The sequence below is a fragment of the Octopus sinensis genome, linkage group LG3, assembly GCF_006345805.1.
Source record: "Octopus sinensis linkage group LG3, ASM634580v1, whole genome shotgun sequence".
Taxonomy (NCBI): Eukaryota; Metazoa; Mollusca; class Cephalopoda; order Octopoda; family Octopodidae; genus Octopus; species Octopus sinensis.
In genome coordinates, this window is record NC_042999.1 from 92,208,802 (window position 1) to 92,231,156 (window position 22,355).

Sequence of the window (22,355 nt, forward strand, 5' to 3'; positions counted from 1 at the left end):
GGGTCTGGGAAGTGGTCAGTGCTGATGTGTGCATGGTCGTGTGTTGTGATGTGATGTGTTGTGTGGTATGGTGGTGTATTGTGTAGTGGTGTGATGGTGTTTGGAGGTGGGGAGGCAGGAGTGGGGAAAGCAAGGGTGGGGTGTGGGTATAAGGGGTGAGGTGGCGTGGTGTGGGATGGGGAAGGATAGGGAAGTTGGGGTTGGAATGTGCAGGGGTGCGGTGGGCTAACGAGGGAGGGATGACAATGAAGGGAAGAAGAAGGTGGATAGGAGTGAAGAGAAGAAAAGGTGGGTAGGAGTGAAGAGAAGAAAGAAGTTAGGAGTGAAGGCAAGAAGTAGAGGTTGGCGTAAGAGAGGAGAGGTGGGTGGGAGGCGAGGGGAGTAGAGTTGAACCCATGTGGCACAAAGGAGCAAAGAGAGAAGATTAATCCCGGTAGAGCAGAAATGGTGCAAGACCAGGGTGCCATTACTGAGTTGGATATCTTGGAGGTGTTCTGCGAACCAGTAAGCCAAGCGGTGTCCCATTTGCCCAATGTATATAAAATGGCAGAGAGAGCAGGTGATGCAGTAGATGATATTGGTAGAAATGCAGGTGAAGGAGTCGGTGATGTGATAAGGTTGGTGATAGGTGCCTGTGAAGAAGGTTGTGTTGGAGAGGTAAGAGCAAGTGCGGCAAGTATAGTCGAAGAACACTACTACAATTCCTGGAGAAGTCCCTTAACACTAGTACAATATCTCAAAAATGCCATCTTAAAAGCAAGAAATACCTTAATGCATCACACAGTCTGTAAAGCTCTCGACCAAATTTCAGGAATATATATATATATATATATATATATATATATATATATATACATGTCTGTTTATCCCCCACCACTGCTTGATAACTTGTGTTGGTATGTTTACAGACCTGTAACTTAATGGCATGGGGATAGAGAATGATAGAATAAGTACCAGGCTTAAAAAAATTAGTAGGAGTATCAATTCAATTGACTAAAAATTCTTCAAGCCCCAGCATGGCTACAGTTCAATGACAGAAATGAGTAAAAGATAAAAGAAATCAATTAACACACTGAAACACAGTCATCATCATCTTTTTCGTTAAGCTTTCATGGGTTGGATAAGTTCTTTTCCAAAGAACAACCAGATAACTGTTTTGTTCTTTTGTCATCTCCTTCCTGAGATCGGTCTTTACCACTTCTGCCTATGTCTTCCTCTTCCATTGGTTTCCCTTATACTAAGTTCTAACAAAATCTATGACGGACACACTAACACACCAAATACTTTTTATTTGTTCCCCACTTCTAAACCCAATCTTTACTCATGCATTATCTTTGCCTCCATAGGATCAGCTGGCTACTGTGAAACAGATACAACATATTACAAATTCTTTTACTGCACTACATACCCACCTACTGAAGTTTATGATCATTAACTGTCAGGATTTGTCTGTGTTCCAACAGTTTTAGGCTAACTACTGGTAGTAAATGTCTTTCACATCCAACACTTCTGAAGGATTATCAGTCATTCTAGTCATATTACTTCCATTTTCATACAACCAAAGTCCACAGCCTAAAACACCCAAGTAATTTACCAGTGACTACATTATAGAAGTATAGTCAAAGAACACTACTACAATTCCTGGAGATGTCCTTTAATACAATATCTGAAAACTTACATTTTTAAATTGAAAAATACCTTAATGCATCACAGTCTGTAAGCTCCCCACCAAATTTCAGGAATTCTGTAGCCTGTCATATCTCTTCCATCATTCTTAAACAATTCACTCAAAAGTTAGCTTTTTGTTTGCCATTCAATAACTCTATCCCAATCTTTGGAAGCATGCTTCAGTGTGTTCCATCGCCCAAAAGAGTCACTTATCTGTGCCTGTCAGCTTATTACATTCACTTCCAATATCTTGAAAGTAATGGAGACAGTTCCTTTATCACCTTGAATCTCTCTCTGCCTCCATCTATCACCCTCTCTTTCTCTCTCTCCTCTTTAGTGATAATCACTATGGCTTCTGTAGAACCATGTCACCAGAGGTCCATCACCTACATATAATTTACATATGTTTCTCATTTCTTGATCAGACACTTCCTATTAAACCACACCATTGAGGTATGTACTGATAAAAGCTCTCTGACCCACATATTATTAACTACTTACTTTTGGCAACATATGTACTCTGAAGCAGATCATACAAAGCATCACCCCACTTAACCTTACATATACAGGCATTGTCTACAAACAACCTCAAGACTTCTTTCGAGACAAACACTGTATTCATTACTTGAGAGCATCCTTCAATTAACCTTTCATTGGTCAACAGAACAAAGATTCAACTGCACATATCAAAAAAATTATCTTCTCCTTCACACTCTGTAGCAATAGGTTGTTTCAAATGCTGGAGTTCACAATCTTTGATGTTGATTCATGGTGATTGCACATATATAACTATATCAACGCTATTCCACAAAGGCAAGGATTCAACTTTAGATCCAGGAAATATTTCAGCTTTGATCAGATGCTAATCCTCCACAACTTTCAAGTACGACCTGATACTGCTTACCCTTAAGTATGATGCTGTTGCTACAAATGCTCACATCCCAAAGAAGGCCAGTCAACTAACTGACAAAAATTCAGTCATCAGCATGCTTCAACCACTAGCTCACAGATATGCTACTTCTGTAATCTACCTTTGTTGTTATGAGAGTTGCAATGCCCCCTTGCAAGAGATAGACTGGTCCAAGTAAAGTATAAATAGTAACAATCTGAGTGAGCTTGACAGTTCAGAGCCAAGTGAAGTTCATGTTAGTTTGCAGTGAAGTCAGGTGTCAGTTGGTTAGTTCACAAGGAATATTTATTGTTGGTTCATAAAGAGATTTGTTAGTTTGTTACATTGTTTTTACGGTCGTTTGGTTATCTTGTTTACTGTATGTAACAATTACGTTGCAACAACCTTTTTTGTCACAATTATAATGGTCTCTGCTTCTCTGCACATGCTAGCTGCTTACCTTCTTCTCCCAGGCCATCTTGTCCCACCTATCTTTCCCATGTCATTAATTGTCTCAGTCCTTTATCTTACTACTTAGATTTTGCACTAAATACTTCATACAATCCTTCCTTTTCAGAATGACAACCAAAAAGAATTCTGAGAAAAATATTTGTTTGAATTTTAAAAGATTAGCTTGTATAAATGTGTTGAGAGATATGCTGGTTGAACTTCATAGAGAATATTATAAAGGACTGAGACGATTAATGACACACTGTGCTTAAGAAAATGTCCAACTGTGCAAGAATGGCAAAGCTAATGTTAAAAATGGTTTTAGTGATTGAGGCTAGAGGCATAATACATATATGTGTGTATAGATGTGTATATACCTGCACACATTTGGATTTCTCATCTAATGTGTCTGTCAAGTCTACATCTGCTACTCCACTCCTCTATTTGATACCTTCTTATCTCCCTGTCACTCTTCCCAACTCATCTCACTCATTCTCATTTTTCTACCTAACATGTATTGTCTCTCCATCCAAACCTATTTGCTGTATTATTCTGCTACAGAACCTATTACATCATATCATTAATGACTTAGACAATAACAACCCATCAAATCCAAAAAGCAAAAGTAAAGTAACAAATATGATGAGGTGATAAGGATCAGATTTGATGAAAACATTAATACAACAGAAAAGAAAGCAAGTTTCTAGAGATTGTATTCTAATCTGTGAATAGTTTCTTTGAAATAAAAACTTCCAAGCTGCTTCAATAGTTATTTCATAATTACAGACAATTTTCACTGATTTTGTTTTCTAAACTTTATTAAATTATCAATATTTTCTCCACAATTTAACAGCAAGGTAAAATATATCTGTTAAGAGAAGAGCGACCGTCTATTGGTATAACTTTACTCATATCTCTTATTATAAAGGCAGGTTTTATCTGCCTCCCTTTGTCAGTTATAGAAATCTACAATATAGGATTTCTTCAATTACAATTTACCTAGCATTTTTAAGAGTAGAATGCATCGGGTCATGCCAGGTCCAGTTTTTAAAATTTCAACCCCAATTAAGCAAAATTTACAGAAAACTCACATTGTGGTGTATGAGTCAAATGCTTCTCTTAATGTGGGCTACAGCACTCGCACACACACACACACAAAAAGGGAGTGATCTCATTCACTCACGCTATCACTCATTTCTACGACTTTCTCTTTGCAAGTTTGCAGCGATTAAAGTGAAACTAATTCGATAAAACGAGAGGTGTACCTTAAACCACTACTAAAAAAAAAAAAAACAGCAAACAGAAACAAATAAATACATAACGATTTACTCCTCACACAATTTCTTCAATTAGAGTGTACCCATGATTTTTCAGAGTACTTCCAGTGGGTGATGCCATAAAAAATTTCTTTCAATTTTACCACCAATTAAGACAAAATTTGAGAAAACTCAATATTTTAACATTTCATTCTGACAAAAAAATGGATACGAATTTCATTATATCAAGCAGCGAGTCAGAATTCGAAGGATTTTCTACTGAAAACCTTCATAAATCTAACTCTATGACTGAAAAAAAAAAGCATCTTTATATAAGAGTGAAGTTGTGTGTCTGTCTCCTACGATTTAGATTCGTAACTACTCCCACATTTTGCGGTGCAGTTTAACCAAAAGCGGGTATCTTATAGTCGTGATTCATATCGAGCCCTTCTGGGTATTAGCGCGCGTCTACGACGAGTCTACGATTTAAAAAAAATTTACCATCATATTTTTCCATTTTAATGCATTTTTTTCGCTTTTATATAAGGGAAGTAACTCTCTAAAAATATCTACGATGTGTCAACGATTTAAAAAAAAAATTTACCTAAATTTTTTTTAATTTTTAATGCATTTTTTTGCTATTTTTTGGCTATAACTCTCTAAAAATGCTTATATAGTTAGTTCCCTTACAACCCGAGCAACGCCGGGCGATACTGCTAGTCTTTAAATATAGTCTGCTTAAGTTAGCAACGTGAATATTGAAGAGTAGAAAGGAAATCCAGCCACGTTTCATGGTTTGCTATCTCAATAGCTTCTTTATAGCATCTAGTGGCCAAAGACATTATCAGGAGGAATCATGTCTGGTTTTGGCCCCTATTCCTCTACCATTTTTGGTATTAAATGCTTATATTAAATCATATTAAATGCTTCTATTGTTTTCTTTTTAGTGCAATGCAATAGTGTTTCTACAACCAAATGTTCTTTATCTGTAATCTTCTGGGTCTGCTGCCACTAGTACTTGCATAGGTTACACCATTTTTGTCTCCCTTTCTATATTTCTGCACAATAAAATCACAATAAAAATCCCCAGAAAATGCATGGTGGCCATATTCACTGTGTACACTTTACATTTATTAATTCTGCTTTTAATATTCTTCATTCTTTTTCTATATTTTAGTTTAGAGCAGAAATAAAACACAAATTACAAAGAAATTCTTGAATGGGGTAGAAAAATTTTCATTTAATCTGAGAATGGAATGTCTGCATCCCATCATACTTAAAAACAATATAGAAATATGATAGTAGATGAAGCTGGCATCAAGAGTGGGTGGCTATAAAATATTAAAGCGTTTCTGAAACAGCTAATATCATTCAGAAACAGAGATCAATAGTAAATTAGCAAGGCTCAGAAGTCCATTAAGTTCTAGTGATTCTGTCAACATGCCTCAACAAAGTGCTGTAAACTCATTAATCAGTCAATAAATACTTTACTGTTGGAAATGTATTAAATCTTGATGAAATTAGCATTTAGAATAATGATGTGAAGATAAAGAAGATAAAGTAAACAAACCAAAATAAAATAGGTGTATCAGCTGTATATTTGTTTTTATGGCATTTGATTCATAAGAAAAATGTAAATGAGCTCTGCTACAATTAACGTGACTGCAATTATAAATATACCCAAAATGAATCTTATTTATTTTCACTTGAGATTTTTTTCCCAAGCTCTCTAGATGAAATAACAAAACCCTCATGCATCAATATTCAATAAATTGAATATTATCACTATGATTATAATTCTCTTTTATTACCTGATATAATATCAAAGCAATCTTTATGTTTTCACATTTGCACAAAATTAAATATCATGTGATTATCTTTCCTGCAAAAGTTTCTCTCGATTTTTTTTTATTGCTTAATTTTTCTTTTAATGCTGAATGGTGTGTGTATAAAACACTATTTGTAAAAAACACTGAACAGTCACTTAGTGACGTGTAAAATGGACATTCTTTTAGATAACCTTTAACAGTCTCAATGGAGATTAAAAAAAGATAAAATAACTTAACAGGGCTGCTAGCTGGCCCCCATGCCCGTGGCATGTAAAAAGCACCATTCGAGCGTGATCATTACTAATGTCTCTTTACTGGCACTTGTGCTGGTGGCATGTGAAAAACAACATTCGAGCGAGGGCGTGGCCAGTGCTGCTGGATTGGCTCCTATGCAGGTGACATGCAAAAAACACCATTTGAGCGTGGCCGTTACCAGTACTGCCTGACTGGCCCTCGTGCCGGTGGCATGTAAAAGTACCCACTACACTCTCGGAGTGGTTGGCATTAGGAAGGGCATCCAGCTGTAGAAACTCTGCCAGATCCGATTGGAGCCTGGTGCAGCCATCTGGCTCGTCAGTCCCCAGTCAAACCGTCCAACCCATGCCAGCATGGAAAGCAGACGTTAAACGATGATAATGATAATGATGATGATGATGCTCTTCCAGCTGAATTCGTCAGTATTTTAATTTACCAAATCAGTGAGTTATTATTGTACAAAATATTATAATCATCATTATATTTGATGGCTTATAAAATACACAAACCTCCACTGAAAAAAGTATTGTTCCAGAAAAATAATCAATGTTATTCAAACACAAGGTTAGAGTTTGGTGTTGCAGTGATCCCTAAAATTAATTACAAACATCTCAGTAATGAATCTGCTTCCCAGAGTTATAAGTAAATATTTTTGGCGGTAACCACAAATATTAACATTACTTACTTCAAATAAAATAACATGAAGTCAGAAGGTTTAAATGAAAATGCTTGACCATACACACAACCAAACTAAGAGTCAGTTGTATCCTAAATTTTGTTTTGAATGATATATGAGTATTTTGCTATTTAGACTATAATGGAGAAAGCTGCTTATTAATTAGGTATGTAACAATTACTAAAAGTACTAAAAGAAAGCAATATCAAAAGCTTGGCTGTCTGGAAATATTTTTATAAATTTATATTCTAAGAAATTGCCTATAATTTTGATTTCTGAAGTTTATTGAATTTTTTTAACCCTAAATCCTGACAAATTTAAATATTCATTGCATTCACTGTGTTCAATTTTTCATGAATTTAAATATCCATTGCATTAACTGCAGAGTAGATTTTAATAAACACGGTTTTAACAAACACTATTTATTCGTTGCAGGCAACATTTTACGTTTTTATTTGCAACAGTCTCTCATTCTCGCTCACCTCTATTTTTACTAATGATAATTTAATAATAGCTATATAACTTGAATATGAAACACAAATTCAAGAATGTTATCAGTTTATAAAATGAATATTTTTAATAAAATGAAAATTTTTTGATATACTGGTATAATTTTTAAATGATTTTGTGTTGAATGAATGCATGCTATTACACAAAATAGCTCTATAACTTTGATACGAGGCACAATTTCCAGAATATTATCAGTTTCCAGAGATTGTTGAATGAATATTTTTGATAAAATAAAAGTTCTTTAATATACAGGTATAATTTTGTTGTTTTTTTTAAATGAAGATGTCATTTTGCTGGTATGGAACGCTATAAGCATTACAATAATAACAATTATTTGATGCTGCTATTTCTAGCATGCTAAACAAGATAGTTTTTAATGAGCTTTTCTTTATATATAATATGCAACTGAAAAAGAAAATTTAGCAGCAAAGGCACAATAGCAAAGAGAAAGACAGGCAACTGAATCAGATGAAACCAGGGCAAAGCAACCAAAACAGACAACTGAATATGCACGGAGATGTAGACATGATTTTATCTTTGCCACACATGACCGACTAGTTAGGGTAACTCAAGAGGAGAATATTCTACTTGAAAATGATCACTGATTGTTGATGCCACACAAAAGAGATTTATTTCTTTGCGATCATGTGGAAATAGTGGAATTAACAACCAACCTAAGAATTCTTACAGAAGGTCATTCTGATGAAAGAGAGTTTACTAATTACCTTCTTGATGTAGGAAATTGTAACATTTCCATCGAACAAAGCCTAGATGAATTCAAAATCAGATTACCCAATGACCCTTGCCTCTTTCAGATCTATGTGATTTTGTATATGCTGACCTCAAAAATAACTTCACAAACCACGTGTGGCTTGCCAATAGAGCCATTGTTACTCCAACAAATGATGCAGCACAATTTGTGAATGATTTTCTGTTGACCAGGATCTCTGGTGAGCTAAAAATATACAGAAGCTCAGATACAATTGATAATGAAACACTGTACCCAACTGAGTTCATCAACAAGCTTATACCATCAGAGTTTCCACCACACATTCTCAAACTGAAGAAAAAGTTGATGCATAATGCTTCTGAGAAATTTAGATGCTACTAACGGACATTGCAATGGCACACACTATATCATTGTCAGTTTACATGATCATCTTATTTAGGCTGATGTTGCTTCCGGTCCTTATGCAGGATCAACTCTGCTAATCCCAAGAATACTACATGTATCTCAAGAAATGGAATTTCCGTTTATATCTACGCACAAACAATTTCCTGTCAAGCGAGCTTTTGCCTTGACATGCAACAAGGGACGAACAGGCTTTCGAACAAATTGGAATATATCTTCCGACACAATTCTTCTCACATGGTCAGCTATATGTTGCATTAACTTGAGTTTGAAAGAAGACTAATGTAAAAATATTGACTGAGAGAAATGGAAACAGTATGATTACTGACAATTGTGTCTACAAGGAGATACTACTTTAAAGCAAAATATGCTTTTTAGCAAGTTTCAGTAAATAGAATTAACACATAAGTTATATGTAAAGTAACATACATTTATGTGGAATTAAATTGCTGTGGCATTTTTCAACACATGCCAAATGAATAGTATCGTTATATTAGGTTATTTTAAATATGGATATATTTGAAAGAGTAAGGAAACGTCATTCTATGTGTTCTCACAGCACCAGACTTTTGTGTGTGTGAGTGCCCATCCATCTGTCCATCTATCTATCTATCTATCTATCTATGCACACCTAAGTAAGTTCTACCAGTTATTAATGATAAATAGATATAACAGATTGGCTCTTTAAAAAAGAGAGATTATGTCTGATAAAATAATGAAAGCAATATTTACTAAGCAAGTGAGCACTATTATACAAAGAAATAATTAGACATGAAATATCATAAAAATTATTAGAATTGGGAATCAAATGTGGAAATATTATCGAGTGGCTAGCTGAAAACTGCCCGGAGGGTGGTCTTTCTGCTAGTAAAAGTAATGGACATTTAGTAAGCAGCATAATACAATATAATATAATATAATATAATATAATATGAGACAATGTGATATTGATTAATGGCATATTTTATACAGTGATCTTTAAACAAAAATTTAAATAACCTTATATTTCAGATTTTACTTTTAACTTGCCTGCAATATAAGTAGTTTTAAAGACAAAATTTCTGTAACATTTATTTAAGAACCTTTTAAGTTGTGTACGAAGCAGTATCTTAATATATCAATGAACAAAATAAAAAGATATAATTGTGTTATGAAACTAGTCTAAATCTGAAAGTATTTCATAATTTAACTGAAATACATAGAAGGCTATATAAAGTGAATTAGTGGATGGCTCTTATGTACAACACTCACATTCAATCTACACTGAATTTCTTAAGTGATCATTAAATGTGGTACCCTGCTAAACAGCTTCACCAAGTCAGTGAATGCCAACAATAGGGGTTTCTCTTTGTGAAGTATTCTGCAGTTGCCTCACAAAAAAAAGTGCAGCTGTGGTAAGTCTTCCAGGCATGAAGCAAAATTGTATCTCATTTAGCACAGTCATGGATCAGCAGAGGATAGCATTTCTTCAAGAAGGGAGTAATATAGATTCTCATAAAGTACAAGCCAAATCTAAAATTCTAGAACAAGCAAATGCTAAGAATGAACATAGGATCTAGGATCTATGTTTTTGCTGTTTATTGTCTATGGTTTTTTGAGAATTTTCTTATCCATTGAACTTGATTCCACTAACATATTTCACTAGTAACAAGTGAAGAGAGTCATCTCTAAGTAAAAATTTGTTATGCAACCACTTGCAATGCATGCATTAAATGCATTCAAAATAACTAATTGGTTTTGTGATTATTATTCATAGATATATTTATGTTTCTACTACAATTATATAATTATTTCAGCATTTTGCTGAAACACACGTATGTGCTATAAAGCATTTAATACCACATCTGTTTCCTGCTTTTTATTGTTAAATAGATAAACAAACAGATGTATATGTATATAATGTAAATATACATATACACACACATATGTATGTATGTATGTATGGCGGAGGAACTCTTGAGAGTCAATGGCCATCTAATAAATGTCTTAAGGCTATATCATACGCGGAGACATAGAAATAATCGGACTAAATACCCGATCGCGCAGTTAAACCATTGGGAGTGAAGGACTCCCAGCCTTTGTTAGGGCATCCTTCTAAGAGAAGGTAACTCAGGTAACTGGGATAACTCCGACATAAAACCTGCGGCTCAGTGGTTACCGTGATGATGACTTGTTCTTCTTTTCGGTTTATGGCTGCTGTTGCTGAGTGAGTGAGATTGACTCAGTGCACAGCCTTTCCTCACTTTAAAAAAAAAAAATCTTCTTGCACAGGCATTGCACGATAACAACATTGATTAAGCTTTGTGCAATGGCCATACTCGATAATGAGGGGGCAGCCATCACCATGTATGTATGTATGTATGTATGTATGTAGCATGTATGTTTGTTTGTATGTATAGAAAGCACACTTAAATAACTTTTCAGTACTACTAAAGGATAAAGCCATTAATTTTTACTCTAAATGTTTAGCAAGTAATGATATATTTCATATCAAAAGTGTCCATTATTTCCCAGAATTTCAGCTTAAACATTTTATAATGCTTACCATTCACTAATTCTGAAAGGTACTGAGTTGAGTGAAAAGTTTTTCAAAATTTGGTAACTTATTTGTTCTATTCATCAAGTTACAACAAAAGCATCCTAACGTTCAAAGTAGAAGCCATTGTGTTGCACTGTCTCCAGTCACCTTTCTACCAGTTTCTGTCCTTTAAGGTGAAGAACTCCTTCACTAAAGCTTCCACCTTGTTTTGGTCGATGAAGCATCACAAGCACAGGAAGTGAGCCGTGGTTTGGAACAAGTAATAATCTAAGTGAGCCATGGTTTGGAATAAGTAATAATCTTCAAGTAATAATTGAGGGGAACTAATTCTGAACTACATGCTAGGTGTGACATCTGCTTGATTCCCCCAGGTTTCTGTGTTTATTCTAGGTTGTGTGAGTGGTATGCAGTCTTATGTTGTCTTGCAGCAGAAGAGTTTGCTTTCTACTAACCAATATGAGGTACTTTTGCTGCACAATGGCATACAGCCACTCCAGCTATTCAGAGTACAAGTTGGTCTCAATGGTTCGATCATTCAGAATGAACACATTGTGAATTATATCCTTATAATTCTGCTTTAAAATTTCACTAGATGCAAAGCATCATGTGTTTGAAACACCCATGTTTAATGACAGACTCCAGAAGCTTGCCTTTGCATAACTAAAGCTTATGCACATTAAGAAGCAGAAAAATATCTCCCTCTATTATTTGTTCTGATTCATGGCTCACTTCCTGGGCTTGTGATGCTTCATCAACAAAAAGGTGGCGAAAGCTTCAGGGAAGGAGTTCTTCACCTTGAAAGATAAGAACTGGTATAAGTGTGGGATCAAAGAACTGGGAAAAAGATGGTTTCAGACATGATGACCTTAACTTTGAATGCTAGGATGCTTTGTTGTAAATAAAGTAAATAATTTATCAATATATTGCAAAGAATTTGATTGAACACAATGATTATGGAATAAAATTTTCAGTAACTGTTTGATAAATCACTAGCTGACCACGTGCCATCAATAATGACAGCAAGTTGTAGTATATTATATATAAATCAGGTAGAAAATAAGGTACATAATAAACAGACATACAAACATTCATATACTTCCCTTGTACATGCACATGCATACACACATATATTCACACAAAGTTGAAACGCTGATTTATTTTTTCACCAACTTCATTCCTTATTTATATATCACCCCTTCCTTTCTCTCATTGCAATTATTTTCTCTCAGTCAGGGCTATAACTCTCACTATTTTCTCCTTCATTGAATTACTATTTTCTCTCCTCCTCCACAGCCGTCATGGTTCTGGACAAATATATATATATATATATCCAAATATATAAAAATACCACTCTCATTATTATATTAGGAAAGTGTATAATTTTAGAAAAGTTATGAGAACCATGTATCTTAAGCATAAAAGAATAACATAACTCTTTCTTAGACGTTTTCATAAACAAATAATTCAGAGTTATATTTCCAGAAAATAACATTGAATTCAAGGTGATGGACAGAAATAGAAATATCATAATTTTAAATCTTATTAGTGTAAGTGCTATGTTGCTAAATATGCAAATAACTGGAGAACAATTTCAATTGCTACTTTTCCGGTGAGAGGTTTCAAGCAGGGAAAACCATCTATATGTTAAAACCTTTGCTAAAAAGATATGCGAAGTTATGCAAGTGTCAAAACATTAAAATATAGAGTAATAAATCAGTTCAACTTACTTGAGAAATTGAAGATTCTACCATTTGAAGATTGCTGTGTGAAGGAATTTCAGCTTGAAGGGTTTGACCTTGTGCTACCATTAATTCTTTACAAGCCAATGATTTAATCAGCATTTTACCTGATTGTGATGGCAGTAAAACAAAGCAACCCAAAGGATGTTTAGTTTTCAGAAAGGAATCATGCAGGAGATTATTTTGTGGTGGAACTGAAGAAATTGTTTCCTGTCCAAGTTGACCAATTAACACATATTCCTGTGTGAAAGACAAATCAAACAGTTTATATCATATTAAACTTCTTAAAATAAAACAAAAAAATTCCTTTCTAAATTTCTGAGAAGCGTTAAGGCAACAATAATTACAAAATTTTTGTCTATAGAATATATATTTCATATTATTATGTTTTACATTATGTTTATAGTGGTCTAGTCTTTGATAATCTTCAGATACCAATTTTCTTGAGGAAAACATTTTCCTATTTTGAATTTATAATTCAAGCCCTTAATTGGAATGCCAGGTTTTTAACTTTCATTACTATTATTTCACTGCCCTGTAATATTTTCCACTGTCATGTAAAATGCTGCATTAGAAATAATGATTCTAATAGAACTTAAAATCATGAACTGCCAGAATCCTCACACCAAGCAAAATGCTTAGCAGCATTTCATGTCTTTACACTCTGGGTTCAAATTCTGCCAAAGTCAACTTTGCCTTTCATCCTTTCAGGGTTGATAAAATATGTAAGTTGAACACTGAGGTTGATGTAATCAACAATCCTCTTACTCTGAACTTGCTGGCCTTGCGCCAATATCTGAAACCAATTTATATATATATATATATATATAGTACTTCACATGATGATATGGTCCAAGCCTTATAAATATGATGTCCTTAAACCGTTCAAATTTTTTTTAATTAACTAAGCAATAATCTTTTTTAATTGAAAAGGAAAAAACAAATTTTGAAAAAAGGATAAAATGTTTATTGGTATTGAGTTTACTTTTCTTGTTAAGTTTTCAACAACTGAAAGCTTTTACAAGCTACAATAATATACTGGCTACTCTTACAGTCACGTAACACTTGCTCCTACTTCCACCTCTTCGATTAACTATTATATGGGGACAACAGACATATTCTGGAATCTTGGATGTTTTAAAAAATTGTAATATCTAGTGTCATTTTGAAGCCATCCTTAGTTCTTTGATACAAATGTTCTGTTTTAAAGTGACCTAAATTAAAATCTTCCTTCAAAATCTCATATCAGCTTGTTTCAGTCACTAACTTAGTAATTACAAAGATGTTTTACTAAATTTTATATTATATTTAAAACTAGATTAAACAAAGGTGTGTATGTCAACAGATATATGGTAAGAAAAGGGCTAAAGCATTTGGAATGGCTATCTACTGTTTATGCCAGGTTTATTATATTTTAAGTCTCACAGCCTTAGCTTCTCTATTTGAATTGATGATAGAAAACTGAAATAGTAATTGATAAAAAGTAAAATAGGGAGAGAATGTCAACTGCTTTTTGGGTAAGGCAAATAAACAAACTGAAAATAAAATAAAAAGGAAAAATTCTGTCAATACAAAATTACAAGAAGAAAATTGAAATGTTTGGATCCATAATATATCGAAAATTGTATATCTCAAATACAAAGAAGTGTACACTGAATTTCTCATTGAAAATTGCCATAGAGTTTAGAACCATATTAACACATAAAGAATTTCATTTTCATATAAGCTAATTAAATGCCAAACCATTTCAGTAATTTCTTTTGTTGCACAATGAGAAGTGAATTAGAATAACATCATTTATGTGAAATGATAGCTTGCTATGAAAGAAATATTTTGGAAATCAAATGTAATGCAAAATATTTTGTTTACAAAATTCTTTTTATACAAGTTAGTTATTATTTACAAGCTGTTTACCATTTATAACAAAACTGCTCAATATTATCCCAAATTTACTGTTACATTATAACTGTCACATTATTAGTTTATTTTCTTTGGAAAATTCAATTTAATCATATATTCAGTATTGTGTTTATCAATATGAACTCATTCTTCTACAATCAACAAGTTATAAATGATACATTTATCTTGTTTCAAATGATATCTATCTATCTCAGAGCTTTAGTGGCTGATAGGTTAAGATGTTAGACAACTTATCTTATAATGAAGTCATTCATAGGAGTTGTTTATTGCAAATGTAGGCAAAGCATATTACACTACTTAATAGTATTAAACCTTGCTGAAATGCAAGAACTCCTGCTATTTCATACCTATTACTAGTAGTTAAGTTACAATGAATATGTAAACAATATTAAAAACCTAAAATGAATATGAAATGAGGAATAAATAATATTTTGCTTTATTTATTCCTGTATGTATGGGACAAAATTTCATACATGTTTCATTTTCCTTGCTGAAGTATAATCTAAGCAATTATGAATGAACCATTAAGTAAAGATACAAGGTGGTATATTTATTGCTGTAAGGAAATACATTTATTGTTGTAAGAAAATAGAATTTTTTAAAGAACTATTACCTCGGTTAGTAATGAAGAGCCTCTCCCCAAGAGCGAAAGGCAGATTGTATGATACCTGTGTATGAAAAGCTATGTTACATGGCAGTGAGACATGGGCTGTGACTACTAAGAACATGTGAAGGCTTTGAAACAAATGAAGCCAGTATGCTCTGGTGGATGGGTAATGTCAGTGTGCATATACAACAGAGTGTAAATGATTTGAGAGATAAATTGGGTATATGAAGCATTAGATGTAATATGTAAGAGAGGAAACTGTACTAATACAGTCATGTAATGCATATGAATGAAGACAGTTGCTGGAAGGGTTCTCAACCCATGGGCAAAGTGGGATTACATGATGGGGGGGGGGGGTTCAAAAGGGTTGGCATATGCAACCTGATCACCTCTACCGATCAAACTCCCAACCCATGCGTTCCCGTCACGACACTGATTCTGCAGAACTGGGTTGGGTATGAAAACCAACTTTAAAGTATAAATATAGATGTTTTTTAATCAGCAATGTTTGGTTAAGTCCTATTTGGGGTGAAAAATCAATAAACTATTTCCTTATGGGGTTTTCCATTTAATCAGGATTAAAAAAATCGATAAACTGATTCCTTAAATTGGTTTCACCCCATTTTCAACCATAACGTCTACCAATTTTTATGTATTTTGTTCAAACTTGATGCCAGCATTACTTAGGACTCATGGGAGCTTTGAATGCTTTAAGTTCTCCAAAAACGAAAAAAAAAAAAAAAACAATCGATGAGTGGAAAAAATCGATAAACTGATTCCTTATGGGATTTCCCAATCAAATTGTCTGCAAAATTTCAGTCAAAAGTTTACCAATTTCAACAGATTTCACTCAAATTTGGAGTCAATGTTACTTAGTTTGCTTTGAAATAAAGAGCTTGATTAGCTTAATAATCCTAATTTAATCCCGAGCAAAGCCGGGCTATACTGCTAGTACAAAATAAAGCTTCCAATTGGTTAAAATCAGAAGCCATGGGAGCCTCTGCTTAGTACTGCATCAGGGCATCAAAGTGACACTGGAATACAGATATATGAAGCCCAATATACCCATCATGACCATTCAGCTCATAAAGGTACACCAGGCACATGCATCACAACTATGTTAGTTAGTTAGTTAGTTAGTTAGTTAATTTGGCTCAAAAGCAAATAGCAAGGCCATGTAGGGGGACATGGAGTTAAGTACAGGGTGGTGTTCATGTAAAGAGTTCAGGCCACTTGAGGTCAAGGGAGGCTTTGAACAAAGCGGTCGTCGGCATCTTCACCATCTCGTCTGGCAGCTTGTTCCACGGATCCGCAACCAGGACGGAGAAAGCTCCTCTCCTTCGATTGAGATGAAATCATCGCAGGTAGAGCTTTTCGGAATGACCCCGCAGCCGACGCTCTGGAGCAGGAGTGAAGAACAGCTCTTTCAAGAGGTTACACTTTCCGCTTATTATGTGTGCAACGTGGGGACCACATATCAAGACAAACAGTGCATGATCTTACAGGTGGGCCCCAGTTAGAATTTTCTTCAGGTCAAGTAGTCCATCCTGCAAAAAAGGTTCCTGAAAAAGGTTTGTTTAAGGATGATGAATGAAATAATCATGTTTCCAGAGGTGAAATATTCAAACCCCAAAGAATTCCTCTCAACACAGCTATGGTGATCCTCCACTACTCCTACCCATGATCAGAGATGTACATATTGTCAGCCACTAAGAAAAATGCTCAACTGGTGAATATCAAGTAACTGACAAGCAAATCTCTGGTCCTGAGCAGAATATTTGCTGTAGTCCATCTGTTACATCAAAACAAAAAACATGTGCATGTTAATACATCCAATTAGTTAAGATCAGAAGCCATGAGAGCCACAGCCTGGTACTGCATCAGTGCATTGATTTTACATCAGGTCATTGGTACGTCACCACCGCCGCCACTGCCACCACCACCATCATTATTCTTTTTTTCCAGAGATATCTATATCATGTCCCAGCTCCTTCCTTTAGCTTAGAGACACAACACTTTCCTCAACACATGTACTGTTCTAAATAATGCTGCCAACCATGTACTTCCTTTGGAGTTTTGGTATTTTCAGCTTCATATGCCAAAACATTACTTCCTTTGAGATGGTTCCAAGTACACCAATCATAGTAGGTACCATGCTCCCTTTTGAGGTTCAATAGATGCATTTTACTTCCAATGCCAGGTCTTGGTATTGACTTACTTATTCTTTGTCTTCACAATATTCTGATCTGTCAATGAAGGTTCATTCTTTAGACTCCTTCTATAGGAGGGTGATATCTGGTTGATTACATTGCAGATTATTATCTGTGTAGATTGGCATATCTCACATGAGTTTCACTTGATTATTTTCCACTACTGACAATGGTTGGTGCTCATTTCATTTATTGAGACATTCTGCCCCATATTTCCTGCACAACACTCAGTGTAATTGCAATGCCACTTTGTCATAGAATTTTTTGCACTCCTTTTGGGCATCCACTGATTATATGTCTAACCACCTCAGATTATTTTTCATATGATCTACACAAAGGTGATAGTACTGTCTTATCAATGCTGCACTTGATTGAGGTGGTTCATAAAGCTTGTTCTTGATCAACAAGGATCAGTCTTTCTGCTTTTCTTTTTTAAAACTCAATATCTTAGCCATCTCCAAACGTCTTCAGCAGCTTCATCTGCTGTTTCCAATTGATGATCTGTTCTTCATTACTTCTCATTTTGTACTCCTGAACGATCTCAACGTGATCACTGATCACTGATCACTCAGTGCAGTCAGCAGCATTTTTCCATTGCAATTTCAAAGATAGGCATGCAAGGACTTGGTCACTTTTATAATGATGTCTTCTGTTCCAACCAATCCCTTTCCATCTTCCTTCCTAGGTAGGTAAAGCCTTGCTATGTTACACCAAGTATGAAGGCACTCATGCATGGCTATTATCTTCCTAGTTCTTTAGTCCCTGGTAGCCAGTTCCTCTTTTTCCTTTTCCACAACTCCCATATAGTAGCATACTAGGCTTATAGCCCAAGCACTGATGCCTCAGATCAGGTTTCCTGTATTCAACTTGGATCCATATGGCTTCTTAACTCTTCTAGTATATTCATAAGAAATGTTTTCATTCATATTGGTGTTCATCATCTTGCTTACATGTAAAATTCCAAGGTACTTGTAACCTTCTCAGTTCACTTCTCTTATAGACTCATCATCTGGAAGTTGTACTTCGTTCCAGTCTATGTTTCACCCTCTCTTCAGTTCAAGAACAACATATTTATCTAGACTAAATGCCATCTTGCAAGCATCATTAGAATTACATTTCATTTTAGACATTTCTCTCATGAATGAGGTGTGTTTTTTATGGTTACCACCAACCAGTAGTTATATTGTGCCACCATCTCTAGACAGGTTGCCAGCCAAGACTTCCAACAGATCAGTCTGTCCTTGTTGAAGTTGGTTATTCTGTGCTGGTTGCCATCTCCAATATTTACTCATGCAGCAAACAAAGAAAAACTTATACGGTTGAATGGTTGTTGACTAGTGAGTTGCTCTTCCCTCAAACAGGTTTTGCTTTTTTGTCCAGCAGTGTATCCAACAAAATCCACCCCACTTATCAGGCCAAGAGCTTGTTAGGGTTGCCAGTTTTGTCACTGATGGCTCAACCATGTAACAGTTTGTGTTGGATTACATGTTACCAGTAGCAATAACACTATTATCATCATCATCATCATTATTATTATTATTATTATTATTATTATTGTAAAAAAGCTGTTACATGCTAATTTAATTAACAGGAACACTATCCTAAGGCCTGGTGACAAGTCTCTTCAAATCTCAAGAATCTTTCTTAGGATTTTCTGCAGGTTAACAGTATGTATCATAATTCTATGATTCTTTAGCCTCTTAAGTAGCACTTTGGGTACTGGGTAGAGTACAGCAGCTACCACAGAAATAGTTCTCACCTTTGTGTTCTACAATCTCTTCATCTCTATGGTTAGGTTCTGATATTTCTCAGTGTTATCAGTTTCCTTAATATCCACTCTATATCATGGAATTGAAAAGTCTATACTCCTACATTGGTTTTACTAACTTCTGTAATCACATCTGGTCTACCAGCTTCAATAGTATGATCACTCTTTCTGGAGAAATTTCCTGAAATCCAGCAGTTGTCTTTCACCATCACAGCCACTGGTTCATGTTCATACCAATTTTCTCTCATTTTAAGGTGGCGAGCTGGCAGAAACATTAGCATGATGGGCGAAATGCTTAGCGGTATTTCATCTGTCTTTGCGTCCTAAGTTCAAATTCTATTGAGGTCGACTTTGCCTTTCATCCATTCAGGGTCGATAAATGAAGTACCAATTGCATACTGGAGTCAATCTAATCAACTGGCCCCTTTCCCAAAAATTTTGGGCTTTGTGCTTAGAGTAGAAAAGAATTTTCTCTCACTTTGAATCCACAAATTTGGTTAATATCCCACTGCATTTTTTTACCAATACAGCTATGCATGATACCGTTATACAATTTGTATGCAAACATACTGCTCTTAACAGGGAGATATACTTTTGTCTCATTTTCCACACATTTGCTCTGTGACTGAGTTTCATCAATTTTTATCTTGACCAAATTCTATAATTAGCAATGCAGTTTCTTGTTTCAGGTTTCCATCTATAAACCAAAACCAACTTATCATATTAATTGGCCACAGAGTTCTTTGTCTTTCCAAATATTTTTTTATGTCATTCTTCTTTCTGTTCTTGAATTCTTTCCCCATTTAAGTGGCTTCAATATTTCTAACTGCAGAGAAGAGTGTTTCCTCACTATAAAAGAAACAGTTTTTCAAGCCCCAAATTGTAGCAATGGTGTCTTCTGCATTAACAAACATTTACCTTCTTTTATTCTTGCTAAATAGAGCCTGTTGATATTACTTTTAGGGTGGTATGTATTTTTCATTGTGAGCAAATCCTAGATCAGTCAAATAACTGTAGCTCTTTCTTATTATCAATATTATTACTATGAGGAACCATTAACACCAAAAGAAATGCTTAATGGCGTTTCTTCCATTTTCACATTCTAAGTTCAAATGCCACCAAGGTTGACTTTGCCTTTCAGCCTTTTGGAGCTGATAAGATAAGACCCAGTTGAAGACATGAGCCAATGCAACTAACTTAACCCCATCCCTTGAAATTGCTGGCCTTGTGCCAAAATTTCAAACCAATATAATTATTAGGGCAGTGGACAAGTAGAATTGGTATAGCACTGGACAAAATACTTAGTGATGTTTCTTCCTGACTTCTGAATGCCCCCAAAACTGACTTTGCCTTTCATTCTTACAGGGTTAATAAAAAAGTACCAGTCAAATACTGGGGTCACTGTAATCAACTCATCCTCTCCCCTCAGATTTACTGGCTTTATACCAAAATTAAAAAGAATTATTATAAGCAGGATCATTAGCACTTTAGACAAAATGCTTAACAGCATTTCATCTGACTTTATGTTCTGAGGCAAAAATTCTGCCACGGTTGACTTTGTCTTCCATCTTTTTGTGGTCGATGAAATAATTACCAGTTAAGCACTGGAGTTGAAGTAATTGACTAGCTCCCATCCCCAACTCTATCAAAATATCAGACAGCAACAGTACTAGCAGTTTTATTAGTAGCAGCAGTAGCTGTAATAGCAAAAATGTAGTGATGACAATGATGGTTATGATGACCATAATCATTATATTCATAATCATCAACAAAGCAAAGCAAGTAATAAAAATAGAAAAAAATTTATTAAAAAGAATATAAGATTTCAACTTCAAATAAGGCAATATCATTTACCTTTTCCAACAAGATATGGCAAAGAGCCTGGAAGTTGGCTCTGTTGCTTTCAAGTTCATCCCAATCAATTTTCCAAGAACTTGTTGGCTCCAGTATATAGGGCTGTAAAATTGTACAAAGAACTTTGTTTAAAAACATACATTACTCTGAATATATATAGCCTTCCAAATATGTCTCAGTATTAATACAAACAAAAGCATAATATGTAGAATATATATATATATATACAACCAATAGATTGCAATATCCATCCATCCATCCATATATATATATGAGTACGGGACACTTTTATCTGCTGCAATTTTTGCAACTTGTAATAAAGCCTGTCTTTGTATGAAACAATTGTACTAAAAACTAATCCATTCTTGTTGCTTCTTTCTCGTATGACTATTTAATTTTTTCCCACTAGGCCGCTGGTGGCAAAAAAAAAAAAAAAAAAAAAATTCTACAAAATTTTTTGCCACCCTATATTGATTAATTATGAATTTTCTGGTTAATTCCGTAATGGAATCGGCGGCTTATATTTATTTGCTGCCGATAAATTTGGCGCGAGTGCGATGATTTGAAAATTTTAGGTCAGATATTGCCGAGGCAGGGTCGGAAATGCCTCGTGAAAATATCTGTTCCGACTTGGCTATTTCTTACTGATGATTCTAAGGGCCTATGGAAGATTGGCTTGATTTAATTTAATCAGGTTAGTTTACCATTAAACAGTTGATGAAACGGTGCATCGTATAAGAAATTACAGGGTAAATGTTTTTTAATTTTCTCCTGGTTTACGGAATTGATGTTTATTTGCGGTTGAAGCTTTGGCTGTTATTTCTAGTGGGTGAATGGCCTATTATGGCCGTTCCTTGATTGTGATGTTGAACTTAAAAATGGTCTATGACTATTTAATTTTTTCCCACTAGGCCGCTGGTGGCAAAAAAAAAAAAAAAAAAATTCTACAAAATTTTTTGCCACCCTATATTGATTAATTATGAATTTTCTGGTTAATTCCGTAATGGAATCGGCGGCTTATATTTATTTGCTGCCGATAAATTTGGCGCGAGT

General features: G+C 34.7%; 1 protein-coding gene across 1 annotated transcript in view; it reads right to left on the reverse strand.

Moving 5' to 3' along the window:
- LOC118762512 (meiosis 1 arrest protein-like) overlaps positions 1-22,355 on the reverse strand; it is a 168,353-nt gene that overhangs the window by 1,921 nt on the left and 144,077 nt on the right. The window contains exons 10-11 of the mRNA XM_036501158.1: positions 21,303-21,404; positions 12,932-13,183 (exon numbers count right to left, since the gene is read on the reverse strand). Of these exons, the coding sequence (XP_036357051.1) occupies positions 12,932-13,183; positions 21,303-21,404 (354 nt within the window). The remainder of the gene's footprint in view (positions 1-12,931; positions 13,184-21,302; positions 21,405-22,355) is intronic.